This window comes from Macaca fascicularis, chromosome 3 (assembly GCF_037993035.2).
Source record: "Macaca fascicularis isolate 582-1 chromosome 3, T2T-MFA8v1.1".
NCBI classification, from domain to species: domain Eukaryota; kingdom Metazoa; phylum Chordata; class Mammalia; order Primates; family Cercopithecidae; genus Macaca; species Macaca fascicularis.
Window position 1 is genome coordinate 153499606 of NC_088377.1, and position 14661 is coordinate 153514266.

Below are 14661 nucleotides of genomic sequence, written 5' to 3' on the forward strand. Positions count from 1 at the left end.
CTGGTGCCTGGGCGTTGAGGGCCCACTGGAGAGTACCACGTTATTCTTAGACAGGTAAAGTGTCTCAGTACTGTACTGAGGGCATGGTCACCTCAGCTCTCAAGTCTTTTTACTCTCTCTAAATTAATCCTGGAACATCTGGTTCTTACAAAATCAAACAAGTATGAGGACTGCCATGGAAACCAGAAAATTAGCAGGGAGGCTGGGAGCCAAGATTTCCTGTACGTACCAATCGGTAGAGCTCAGTAATGCTGATGTCTTCCGGATCCACCATTGCATACTCTTTCCTAGGCACCAGGTCCAGTCCCAGTTGTCTAGAAAACAAATTGCAAATGTTTGGGGGACAAGTTATCTCAATGAAATACGTTCACACATCACTTGGAAATTAGGTATATCACCCACCATGCTTCTCTCACCCATAGTTTTTACCTTGTGTGACTTGTTACCACAGTTGGGGTAGACAACATAACTTGGCTGGACACTGGGCAAAACTTGAAACACAGAATGTGAGAAAGACAAGCAAATCCAGGAGGGATGGGTTGGCACTCTCAGTGGAGTGCTCCTGCCACTGGGGGCCTCAGCACCATATGGTGTAAAGCCTTCAGCACCCTTCAAATTATCACAAGAGAAGGCCTTCCACACTGGAGTGAATGGAAACTAGAGCTAGACATCATGTGGTTCTAGAAATTGGAGTTGAGGGGAGGGAAATTTGGCCTTTAGAATTTTACCTAGCACCAGTATGCCTAGCTGTGCCCAGAGGCAACACATTTCTTATATGAATCTCTGGCAACTTGTGCATGGTCCTTATTTACAGTAAATTCTGAGGTCAGTCATTAGGAAAAACTCAGTAAAGGCAGGAAATGGAAATGGGGAATGAGTTTCGGGCCTGGGCTGGCAGAAGAGTTTAACCCTTTATGTCAGATTTCACTGTGGCTGACATGTGGCTTGCTGTGCTGAGAAGTATTCTAAGGTTATATCCAGCCTCAGAGTACCAAGTGTGGCAATTGACTTGTGATGTCTTCCCATGAACAGAGGAACATGAGTCTAATTCTATTCTGGTTAGCTTCCCTTTAGCGACCTTCCTAGCATAATCCCCTCCAGGGCACCCACATTACAATGCTGACACCAATGCCACACAGTTCTGTTCATCTCCTTAACCCTCCATAATCATCTCAAAGGCTACACAATGCCTGTGTAATGCCCTATTGATCAAGGCCAAGATACCCTCTTCTCTAGCAGAACCCCTCAACCGCCACATCCAAGACCGCATGCTCAGTTCTCTGAGGATCACTTGTTCTGAATCCCTTTCACATCACCACTCTTTCTAACACGGAAGCCTTCTGGCATCACATTTCCAATTATAGAACCACAGCTTGCTTACTTTTGTATTTAAAAAAACCTAAAATTCTTCCATGCCCTCCCCAAAAATCTCATTAAGGTTTCATAAGTAAAATTTATGAATTCAGCACCTACTTCAAGCCAGGCACTGTCCCAGCTACCCTGAGGGCTATTTGTTCTTAAGAAGATTAGAAAGCTGTCACCTCCTTGACAGTAGGAGCTGTCTTTCAGATACTAAAACAGTTTCTCAATTTTCCTAAATGATGGTTCTCTTTGGGAAACCTAGAGAAAAATTCACACACCCATTATTTAATGTTAGTTGAATTTTTAACTCACAACAAGCACTGTGATTTGTTTTCAAAATGTCCATGTTCCCCCTTGCTACATCTCACCAGGGATTCTGATAGGGTCTATTCTCCATTCTCCATTCCCTTCTGAAAGAGAACCACTGTACTACAGTGTAAGTTATCATCTGACACTGGGTCAATATTACTGATGAAGATCATTTAGCAAAGGAAAGACGGCATATAACCATGTGTGATACCTGTCTTACTCATAGCTCCTTCTATCAGAAGCTGCTCCATCCACATTCTCTGCTGGGAGTGGTGGTGGCAGACAAGGTAGTCATTTGACCATCTCCCCTTCCTGAGCCGCATCTGATTGGACTATGGGTAAGCACCTGACCTAAGGACAAATAACCCAAAGACTGGCCAGCAGCTCATGAGAGGCTGGTATAAAATGCTCAGCCCAAACAGGAGTATTAGACATTGGCTATCAATAAGATTCCCTCTTTGAGAATTTGAACTTGGAAATTCAGACATCAGTCACACACAGGAGGAAGATAAGATACGTGAAGACAGGTGACCTACATGGCTGCAGAATGAGTGCAAAAATTCTGCAGCCTCAGAAACCTGTAATCTACAAGTCTTTTTCTCCCATAGTCTTGATTGTTTGGCTTCTGTTGGCTTCCTGGCGTCCTGGTTATGAAGAATCTTCTTTGTTTCTATTTGGTTTTGTTAATTCCTAGGTATATCTTCCCATGGTTTGAGGTTTCCTAGCCTACAGAGTAAAATCAAAGAAGTGCTTTACAAAGAATAAGGAAAAATGAGGCAAGCAGGGGAGAGAGAGGATGAGAGGAGATCACACAGGGAGAGCATCATGTTTTATATCAACTCAGTCACTAACCTACTCTGTGACATCAAGAAGAAAGGATTAACTGATTGCCTCCTCTCACATAATCTTAGCAGAAAAGTCAAAGAACATCGTGTTGTAGGACTCTATGGGCAACAGAAACATGTACCATTATTTTAGTGCTGTCTGAGGTTCCCAGGCAAGACCAGTTCTTTTGCTGGCCCTGTTCGGAAATGAGATTAATGATCTCTTCTTCCTAAGCTTCCCACATCAAGAGGGCTTCTCTTCACTAGTCTTCAACAGTTTGATATACAACGTGAGATGGAACATATTCTTAACTGATGTTCATCCAGAGATTTATGTGCTGGTAGCTTATTTTGCAGGACAATTTCATCTAGTTTAATAGGCAAGAGATTATCTTAATTTGCTTTCCATGAGCACTATTCAGTAAGAAAACAAATGTATACTTAAAGAAATAAGGTAAATTCATAATCTCTGTACTGTAAGTTATTTTAAAATAAACAGTCAAAGAATTTCAAAGAAAATAGAATCACAGCTCAGAAAATTCATGAAGTTGAAGATGATCTAAATAAATTATACTGCTCATTTTCATGCATCAATGTTTTACCGTCTTATCATAAATTAGCCACAGAACTGCCCAAAGTACAAGCCAGAACTTACGTAAGTCAAAAACTGAGTCATGATTCAGTCATAATTAATGTTTTTCCTTCCTTCCCCTTTTCATTCTGCCATCATTTTCTTTCATAAAACTGAAGAAGTATCATTTTCTTGCCTGATCTACATTCCTATGTTATTTTGGATAAGCTAATTTCCTCCAACTTTCTTCCTATTTACAAACTAGTCCTTGAAATGAGGACCAGCATAATGACTAAGACCCAAAATAATTCGGAGAATCCTCAAAGGTTTTTCAAAACAATAAAGAAATAAACATTAGGCAGCACAGGTCTCGCTCCAACGGACCCCTCCCACTCCTATTCCACCTCACATCACAATCATGGAGATTCAAGATAATCTCCTGTGAAATTCATTCCCATGGCAGGATGGGAAGTTCCCTGTAAATGGCTGGGAAGTCTAATCTGTTAGGAGGTGCTGTGTGTTTTAAATGTCATCCTGGAGCTGAAAGGGGCCTTGCGCCTTTTCTAGTTCAACTTCCTCCTTCAACAGATGAGGAACTGACATGAAGAGGGTTAAGGAGTTTGCTTCAGGTCCTAGGAAAGCAGAGCTCCCAGTCCTGTGCTCTTGTTGCCTCTCCACATTTGTACCTGTTTCATTTCTCACAGGAATGAATCTTCTAGAGATAAATGAATTGGGCTCTTCTATTCATTGTCTGTAAAAAGATGAACGGCACATCCTATTCAACAAAATACCAGAAGTCCTCTGAGTGAGATGGAGGTTTAAAAATCTGTTAGTAGGTCTGGGTATTCACATTCAGAGTGTGCAACATCTTGGGAAGAATCAAACCTGGCTTCTGACTAAGTGATTTCCTATGGTAATGGGAAGTGGCATTCTGCTTCAAATTGGTTTTTCCACATTCAGTAAGAGGCAAATTTACCCGTGGTTCACTTCCCCTCATTTTCTTCATTTCTGTCTGCTTTCCTTTTTTTTCTGTTGCCCTAAGATCCTTTGAAATAGCAAATGGGGATTTGGAGAGAGGAAAAGAAGGGAGGATATGGCCATGTGGGTTATTAAGGAACCATGTCACCGCTTTAAACCTAAACCTCATGCAACCCTAGGATCTCAGTCAAAGGTGGCTTATTCTAATTTCTCACTTCTATGTTAATATTCGCATTTAGTACAATATCAGCCTTGGTCAGAGCTTTCAGTGATTAGATTTACCATTTCAGTACGTGGCTGGTATTTTAAATTAGTCACAGTTTTGTTTAAAAATAAATCTTGGTCAAGAACAGCTTTTTGCTGAGTTCCCTCAAGCAGCTCCTCAAAGTAGCTAATATGTACGTAATACAAAGGACTAATCACAGCAACAATAAAAGGCCCCACCAGTGCACTTGTCATAAGACCTTTCACAGAAGCTGTTAATATTAGTGTCTCCCTCCAGATTACATTGGTAACCTATTACCATGATATGGAAGAGATGTATTTTAAAAGCAAATCCACATGCCAAACCTAAAGCCTATTTGAGAATAGGATCCATTTTAGCCAGAAGCCACATCTAATTCATTGCTGTGAACATTTCATTTTCCATGAGCATGTCCACACCATCAGGCCACATATGATACTAGACAACAAACGACATTTCATTGCCCACACCAGCTTGAGAAGAAATGGTTCTTGGCTCTATCAATGACAGTTTGCACTAAGCCTCCAAAAACAAGAAACATGAAAAAGCCCATAGGACTGCTTCCAGTGACATTACCACGTTCTGGCTCAGGCCTATGTCACTTCCATTGTGTTCACCTACTAGAGGCCGCCCTGTGATGCTCAATACTCACTCATTGCCCCAGTCAAGGCGGGCAGTAATGTGGCGCTTCACGTCCTTCATCCGGTCGTGGGTGAGGTGGCCCACCAGCACCTGCCGCCGCAGGTCCAGGATTTCATTCATGATGTGCCACAGCCGGTGGAAGAGATCGCCTTCATTTCGCTAAGAAATACAAACACGTGGAGGTTTGGCAGTCAGTCTCCATACTGAGTTGTGGGGTAACCAAAAAGGAAAGGGAAGGGGCCCCTTCCACTATGTGCTTGCCACTCTGGACAGATGTCTGTTAAAGACAAACTGTTCGCTCACTGTCCGCAAACACACTCGCTGCATTCTCTATATGCTTCATCTAAGTTTCACAACACTGCTCTCATGTCCAGAAATGCAACTTTACTTCTCAAGAGCTCCTTTTATTTATTTTTTAAACACTACTCAAATGCTACTATCCCAGAAGGTTTGGCTTGCCTTCCACCTCCATCAGGAAATCTTCCCTGATCACTTTTGCTCACATTCTTTTCTCCCTTCTCTGAGCCATGGCTGCATGCAACTAAAGCTGATGAAATGGAAGACATTGTTTTCCAATTATATTTCTTGCATATTGGTTTCAATACTTTATTGGATCCCCTTTCAGAAGTTGGGCACACAAATTCATTCATTGATGGACATGCAGTGCTATTATTGGGCCAGTATTTAGACTTTTAAAAAGGTAGTGCTTTCTTTCTTACTTTTAAAACAATCGTGGAGAATCAAGATAATCGCCTGTGAAATTCATTTAAGCTCTGTGGTTTACTGGAAAGCAGACAAGTTAAAATCCTGGTTTTGTCACTTACTAGTGTTATAGACTTTAAGTATCAATTCTGTCATCTGTACATGGGCAGCACATTCTTTCTGCAAGGCTGTTTTATGGATTAGTGGTGGCAACTGTGCAGAGAGCACTACAGCACAGTGGCAGAGAACATCAACTTACTTAGAGCCAAACAACTTCAATCTGAATTTCAGTTTTGCCATTTACTGGCTGAAAAAGCTTTGACAATTCATTAACATCTTTGTGCTTGTTTTTTCATCTGTAAAACAGGTATTATAGTACCTACTTCCCAGGGTTGTTGTGAGGATTAATGAGTTACTAAAACTCTGAGAACGATGCCTGGCCCAGAAAAAATATGTAAGTATTAGCTGTTACTAGTACTAGAGTACTGTTATTGTTTTGGGCTTGGTCCAGAATGCGCCCCCTCCAAATACTGTTTCTTTCCCAAAACCAAAATATATATCCGTTACCCCAGAGACAACAGAGTAAATCTTTTTTTTTTTTTTTTTTTTTGAAACGAAGTCTAGCTCTTGTCCCCCAGGCTGGAGTGCAGTGGCGTGATCTTGGCTCACTGCAACCTCTGCCTCCCAGATTCAAGCGATTCTCCTGCCTCAGCCTCCTGAGTAGCTGGGATTACAGGCACATGCAACCATGCCTGGCTAATGTTTGTATTTTTAGTAGACACGGGATTTCACCATGTTTGGCCAGACTGGACAAACTCCTGACCTCGTGATCTGCCTGTCTCGGCCTCCCAAAGTGCTGGGATGACCGGCATGAGCCACCGTGCCCGGCCAGAGTAAATCTTATCTAACTATTTACCCTTTGTCTTTCTTAACCAGTAGCTATGCTTTTACTTTCTTCAAAGATTATGACTGGACTTCATGAGTAGTGATATGAAAGTACTGAGGTTATCATCCATCTAAAGTCTTCTACAGCTGTAAACTGCCAGAAATATCAAATTATTCTGGGTGATGGGTAAAGACATTCAGTCATCACATATTTTTTATTTTAAAAAGTAGTGACGTGTTATTTGCTTTTTCAGTACTTGGTGTCTTGAAGAATGTTCATGTGATGTGCAGGTCAGACGAATTAGCCAGAGGAACAAAAAGCATTCTCCAGGATGCCATCCCTGATCCTGCTCAATACAAATCATCTTGTTTCTCTCTGAACTCTGAAAGCACTCTATTGAGCCCATTCTTCTATTGCTTCTCACTCTTAACTCACGTTATACACTCCCATACAAGCCATTACAAGGCCACTGTAACACAATACTCTTGTAATTAACTGCTCAGTGTCCATGTCCTCCCTGTGGCTGTAAGTGCTCAATCACAATGGCCGTCTGCCTGTGTATCCCTAGCAGCTGGAGAATGCATGAATGAAGAGCTTGATTTAAACATGTTAATTTTTGTGGATCTCAAGAGGTAGGTTGTCTATAGGCAATACAAAATAATAAGCAGTGAAGATCAAGAAACACTTGCGGAAGTCAATGTAGGAAGGAAAAGTCCACCTAAGTCAATAAAATTATATAAGCAAGTTATTAAACAAGTCAAATCTCATATAGCAAAGACAGCACCTTTCTGAACTGACTGTCACAGGGAGAAAGTCACCTGCCTTCTCTTGGGAAAGGCATCCTGTAGTTGTTTGGTAGGATGGACTTGATTTTCTGTGATGTCATCTCTAGTATTAAGTTTAAAAGAACACTAAGATGAAAAGGTTGCAGGATCCCTTATAAAGCTGAAAATCAGTTGGTCAGTTCTCCATTGAGGGAAGAAAATCCAGGTGTGGCAAGAACGCTGAAATACCACAGGCCTGGCCAGCAAACCTGCCCTACTAGTATAAGAAAAAGGTCTACAACTGAACATCTAGTCATAAAATCATGATTCTTTAAACATTGGATAATTATGAAGGCTATTCAGATATATGAAAAATGCTTTTGATTTAGTGCTAAATGAAAACAGGTAAGGCACAATATTAAACACTTAGAATAAAATAATACCAAGAGATTCTGGAAATATATAAAAAATATAGCAAAAAGTTAATTGAGAGTATTTTAGTGTTTTAGAAAGGGATGAGCTTTTATTTGCCTTAAAATGAAAACAGTACAGGTTTTGGCAGCAACAGACTTAGATTTAGATTGAGGCTTCAGCATGAGACCCTAGGTAAATCATCATTGATAAGATTCAAGAATAAAAAGTGCCTGGCAGAGCCCCAGGAAAGAGAGATGTAAAATGTCCAGCTCAGGGCCTGCACAAAAGTACTCAGTAAAAGATGGCTGCTATATTTCTCCTCAATGGTTACATTACTGATTATTAAGTGGTATTTATAAAGACCATTATTTAAGCCCTTAGCAATGTTATTTAAAGAGCAACTAGCATGTTTCAAGCATTCATCATGTGCTTTTATGCTAAGCATTGTCATATAAATTGCTAACAATTTATAAAATATTATGGCCCTCATCAAACATCTTCCAGTAGAGAAGCTAGGTGCCTTAAAACTGTTGGAAAAGAGGATGGACAATAACCTAAACACACTTGAGCATGAGGAACTTGAACCAAAACATTTGTGACAAAACATTTACGTTAGGAAAAGAGAAACCAAAGGTCTGACATGGCCAAGGTAGCTTCACTCCCAGTGTCAAAAATCTAATACCTCTGAGTTAAACTTAATATTTGTTTCTAATGTAACTACCATTCCTGTGTCCAGGGAACATTTAGATAAGTATCTCTTTCCCAATTACTAATGGACTACCATTCCAGTGTCCAGGGAAACATTTAGGTAAGTATCTCTTTCCCAATTACTCAGAACACTAGGAGGAGAAGAGGTTACCTGTAGAGTTTACAACATATAGATTTTCAAACCAACAAAGTCTGTCCCCAGAATAGATATTTGGAACCTCGAACACAGGTGAAAATAGCTAGATAAGGCAGAATCCAGAGGAAATTCAACTTTGGTCCCCACTAGTAGCTACATAAAAGGAAAAGTGCTTGTGTTCTAGTTCAGCTATTGACAACACTCACACTGTCATTATTTTTATAACTCTTAAGTCAGGTATTTAGAATGCAGTGGTTTGAGCATTTCAAATAGTTTCTTTTTCCATGTTAGTGCCAAGCACAATGTTACTTTAAGTGAAATAATATCAGATGTTGAATTCTTTCCAACATTAAAAAAAAAAGAAAATTTAAAAAGGAGATCTGCATTTCTTTGCACTTCCCTAGCACAGAGCCCTCGAGGTTAGTTATCTTGACTTTGTATTTACAAAACCTATGCTCTGCCAATTCATCTAAGGTTGTCTTGTGGATTTTCATAGTGAGTCTTAAAGCTACCAGCTCCAGGAGGGTTTAATCAGAGAAGTCCAGCATCAAAGGGTTTTCGCTAGTGACTTTGTAAGATTTTCTTGCCTCGATGAAATACCCTATTGCATTTTAGATGTAACAGACAATAAACACTATCATTCTGCCAGTGTCCCTCACTAATTTGGATTTTTTCTTTGACAGGCTGTTTTAAATCATTTTGTGAGGTTAAGTACACGTTTGTATTTTGAATTCATACCTTGAAATGATTAAACTATTCTACAAATTTCTTTAAAAATAAAAGAAGAAATAGCATGGGGTTTTCCCCAATATTTCACCACGCCCAGACTTCCGCAGTTACAGTGGGGTTCAGAGTGAGAGCACCATATTCACACCACAACCCCAGCTCAGCCACTTTCCCATTACTTGATCTAGGGTGACTACTTTACTTCACTCTCTGTGCCTCATTCTTCTCATCTATAAGTTGGATGTGATTATCATTATTATTTCTTTGAGTGGTAATAAGGATTAAAGAAGATACTGCATCAAAGAGTACTTACCATGGGATTTGCCATATAAGTTCCCAATGTGATTACTTATAATAAGTAAATAAATATATACTACATATCTCCAAAACACAGATCCTTTTTCCCCTCAAGAAACATTGTTTTCTCTAGTATATTTAGAATATTCTCATTGATACTAGCTAAGAAGTCTGTCATTTACAGTATACTTGAATTACTTACAGAATTTGAATTTGATAAAATACCACTGCCATCAAAATTGTCTTGAATTTTATTTTTCCCTGAAAATTAAAAATATTCAGGAGGTTCAACAATAGTCCATGTAAACCATCCTATTTGGTTAGATGCCAGAAAAATAATCTTTTATATTCCTGTGGTATTGAAAAATAACTTACAAAACCCATGCTCAGTGGACACAGAGATTGCAACAAGACTGTCTTGTTAATATCTATATCCCCAAGGAGTCCTAGAGGCTTGCAGAAGGTGCTATATTAGTTAATGCTTACTCATGTTCATGTATTTCTTAAAACAATTCTTTATCTGAAAAATCGTGTCATTAAAAAGCTACTTAACCACATAGAGTTGTTTCCACATGGTTCCCCAGTCTCTTAATGTTGATGTCATTTCTGTGATAACAGAGTCTTCAGTGGGAATAACCATTTCAAATTGTCTGTGAAATTAAAAAAGAAAAAGTATATATGTAAATACCATAGACAACAATTTTGTTTTAAATACTCTAAAAGATAACTAGGAAAGAAAGTTGCCTAGCTATTGTTCATTCTGCAGACAGTAACCAGGATCTGGTTGTAAGTTAATGTGAGGAATGCTACATGGGTTACGGGAGGACAATACCAGAACGATCAGCCACTTCAACAGACCAAGAACTTCAACAGACCAAGTTCGAGCAGCGTGGTGAAGAAGGAACAACATCAGAAGAGTTCCACTCCAGTACCAGCTCACGGCTAGGCAGTAACTCATTTAACCTGAGGCCAAAAGCCTTCATCTATAACATGAGGTCACTGGGCTACATAAACTCTGAGGTGACTTTTGCCTTCCAAGGGCTATGACTACAGGACTCAAAGAGAGTAAAAGGAACACCATTTAATCATCAGGACATGATTGATGGCTGTGGGCATCCAAACTGACTCGGTGTTATAAGTAACTAGACAGTAAGATACTAATTGAACACTCCCTTGATCTCAGTAACGCTTCATTTTTATTATTTGCAAACTAGGACCATGAAAAATGATTAGTACTCTAAGTAATGTTATCATACAGCATAGAACCTAAGGGCTTATGACATCACCGATATTTGAATATTTGTTCCAAAACGTTCCTCTTTCTGATTATAGTAACATAGTCTTCTCATTTCTTCTCTAAAAGTCAGAAACTATCCTTGGAAAAAATTTATATCAATATCTAGTAGGGTGTGTATGGTGGTCCTGAAGTTGAGAATATGCATGAGGAGATGGGGGAAATAAAAGAGAAGACTCTTTTTTTTTTTTTTTTTTTTTGAGACGGAGTCTCGCTCTGTCACCCAGGCTGGAGTGCAGTGGTACAATCTCAGCTCACTGCAAGCTCCGCCTCCCAGGTTCATGCCATTCTCCTGCCTTGGCCTCTCGAGTAGCTGGGACTACAGGCACCTGCAACCATGCCTGGGTAACTTTTTGTATTTTTAGTAGAGATGGGGTTTCACCGTGTTAGCCAGGATGGTCTCGATATCCTGACCTTGTGATCCACCCGCCTCAGCCTCCCCAAAGTGCTGGGATTACCAGCGTGAGCCACCACGCCGGCTGAGAAGATTTAATTTGTCCTCTGTATCCCACCTTTGGCATATAATAATCTTCATCTCCAGTTTCCTTTTTCAGATTCTTTCTGTGTGTGTGTGTGTGTGTGTGTGTGTGTGTGTGTGTGTGTGCAGCTGAAAGTGGTTAAGTGGCTATTGCTACCACTGCTTCCCCAAAAATGCAACTGATATATTGATTGAGACTATTTTCTTTATTTCAGTAAATTTTTTTCAAGAAAACGTCTAATAGATAGAAAGTAATGACATATTAGACACAGAACCATGTTGTCTAATGATCAAGGGGAAATTACTTCTTAGCATGAGGCTAATAACTGTTCTGTGATTCCTTTTTCATGTTATGTCCAAAGTGTGTATAATTGTCTTTTGTAAAATCTTCTTGTCAGACATATGGAAACTAAAATCTTGCCTTGATTCTTTTCCCAACGGAGTTTCATCTCCTCATTTCACAGTGCTGCTAAAATACTTGCCCTATGAATATTTTCCTTCTTTCTAGAGCTTAAACACAGCTGAAAATGTAAAACTGGGATTTTAAACTAGAAATAAAAGTAAACAGTAATATATAAACTGTGACAGATACAGAACCTTTTATTAAGCCTGCATATGACATTTTTAAATGGTAGTACATTTATTTTGCTTTTGAAGCAGCTGTTGCAATTTAAATGATGAATATTTGGAGATGGAGATTATAAAATGATCCTATACAAGGTCAAGGAGGAAACACTGAATTTCCAGGAAAACTTGACATCCTACTTAACATTCAAAAAGTGACATGACCTCAGTAGGAATTAAACAATACAGAAGTGGCCTCCCAGTCCGTAAACTATAATTTAATGGACCTCCATCAGTCCTACATTGATCTGAAGACACAAGAAAGAACATACACACAATTCAGTCTGTGAGAAGTTGATTGGGGGTTGTCCAAGCAAAATTTAATTTTTTTAAGCATAAAATTGCCATTTTAGGCAAGGTGACTGTTTTCTATTAATTACTCCAAAACCAAAATCAGTGTTCAAATAGTCTGTCGTAATTAGTTACCTCTGAAATTATATTTTGTTCAGTTATTCTGGGATGGACTTTTCCATTATTTCATCCTAGTGGGCCGTAAATCTACTTAAAATAAGACAGGTAATACCAAAACCCCAAAGATGTTCCTCTCTGGGAAAGCAATCATCTGGCAATACATGCCCTCAGATGTTTTCAGGCCATAGTTTTTCTTCCAGTAACAGCCCAAGACCTAGGGTCTAAGTCAATTCCAATAATTCTTTTTTAGAAACTAATGTTGGGCTTTTCTGCTCTTCTGCTGCACAATGTCCATCATACCTGGTGTCAGGTGGAGACCCCATAAGAAAGTCTTAAACTTACACAACCCAATTTTTAGGTACCTTCACCCACATTTAAACTTCCTGGGGCTCATGGAAGGGGATCAGATATACACCAGTTACTGACCAGGATTTTAAAAAAGGAGGTACTTATTTAAAAATCATATCCTACCCCAACTCACTTTGAGGGATAGACTTTAAGTGGAGAGATGCTTGACATCATCTTTGCTAGCATAGCATTCTCTCTTTTCTCTTCCTTGGTCAGAGCATATGATGCCCTTGGCACTGCAGAGTTGTGGGAGGTCAGGGTTGGGCTTGAGGTAAAGGCAGCAAAGAGGATTGGTTGCACAGGCTTGTTCAAATGGACACTTTAAGAAACAGGGGTAGCCCATGGCGTTTTCACTTTGCCAAGCCCAGATCACTAGCACAGAAGGATAGAACAAAGAGTAAGCATATGGCTGGAGTGTATTCTGAAGTATCCTCTGGTTTACTGGAGGAGGGCTGAACGCTGTCACATCTAGCCTGGTAGGAAAGTTTCAAAAGGACCAACAACTCGGCTTGATGCTTCTGGTGCATTATAGCTGCACACTTCTGAAGGACACACATTTCTTAAAAGATCAGTAGTAGTAGTGTAGTGGTAACTATTAGAATTAGAATTATGCTTTTAATCTATTATTCAATAATAGATTCAATAATAGATTCAATAATTATTCAATAATAGATTATTACACACATAAGACATGTAGAGTAATGGTCTCTGAGATTCTTTAAGTTTTACCCATGTAGGGAACTCTCAAAGTATTTATACCATAGACTCGTAGCCACTGCAGAGGCTGTTTCACTGAACTGAAATTTAATACCATACTTTTACTTGGGGGGAAATTAAGAATCACCTATTTGAATAGCCTCTTTGGAATTTTTGTCATGAGACTCGAGTTGGAAAATACCATTACTATGCTTTAAGAATTCAAATAACAAATTGCTATTTATCACTATTTGAGAAAAAATATAATTTCTATGGCGGAATCTGTATTCTGTTGGCATAAGATGAAAATTATGCAATGATCATGTGAACAGCCCTTGTGACACTGACACCAAATGTTTGTGTCTAAATCCATGGCCCCTTATAATGAATGATCTGCTCATGCTAACTATTTAAACAGGCAAGTTCTTCTGTTTTACTCTGCTACATCTTATAGGAATTATGTTAAAGTGACTGCCACTTCACATTCTTTTAGAAATAGACTAGAAATTTTTTTAATGTATTAGAAATACTAGGTGATCAATGAGCTCAATCAAAGCATCATATAAATGACATTCTCTAAAACAGAATAATGGCTTTGTGAAGTGGTCACACAAGAATATGTTATTATGCCCATTTAGAGAAAGACACACTATGCATCTTATAATCAGTGGTGAACCTAGGAAATTCCTGGGGTTTGAGATAATATGACAGCATTTAATGGGTCTGACTGACATGCTTCCCTAAGTAGCAAGAAACCAAAAAGAACCAACTCCTGCTCAAGCGTAGGCTGATTCCCTGATTTGTGGACACTGAGAGACCTCCAGTCCCTCAGATCCTGTTGTCCAGCATGCACAGATGGGGTTCTTTAATTTTCTCCAAATGCAATATATCTTTAACAAAGAACACAGACAATGGTATGATCTTCTACAGTTCATTTTTCAAGACAATTACTATGCCTTTCGAATTCCAAAAGAAGCAAAGGTTCTGTGAAAATCCTCCAACTACTAATAAAACTCATTCTTACCCTTTGTTCTTCACACAGGCATTTTTCAAGTGAACGTAGCTGGAAGGAAATATACCCTGAAAAAGGAAACATGAAGGTTACGATGCCGGCTGTTAAGGCAGGGTTGGTTTCACAAGTCATTTGTATAAGACACAGCCATACAATCATGACAATATCAGGAATAGGGAATAGCAACATCTCTACCACATTCTCTTGGATGAAATCTACTGTGGCTTAAGATCCA

At 39.2% G+C, this 14661-nt stretch overlaps 1 protein-coding gene across 9 annotated transcripts in view; it reads right to left on the reverse strand.

The window, feature by feature from the left end:
* Nucleotides 1–14661, reverse strand: part of DOCK4 (dedicator of cytokinesis 4) — a 473807-nt gene that overhangs the window by 254231 nt on the left and 204915 nt on the right. For all 9 annotated transcript variants that reach the window (XR_012432797.1, XR_012432796.1, XM_074035823.1 and 6 more), the window contains exons 4-7: nt 14439–14494; nt 10117–10213; nt 4941–5089; nt 230–314 (exon numbers count right to left, since the gene is read on the reverse strand). Coding sequence is in view for 7 of the 9 variants with exons in the window: in XM_074035823.1 (XP_073891924.1) it covers nt 230–314; nt 4941–5089; nt 10117–10213; nt 14439–14494 (387 nt within the window). In the remaining 2 variants the exon portion in view is untranslated. The remainder of the gene's footprint in view (nt 1–229; nt 315–4940; nt 5090–10116; nt 10214–14438; nt 14495–14661) is intronic.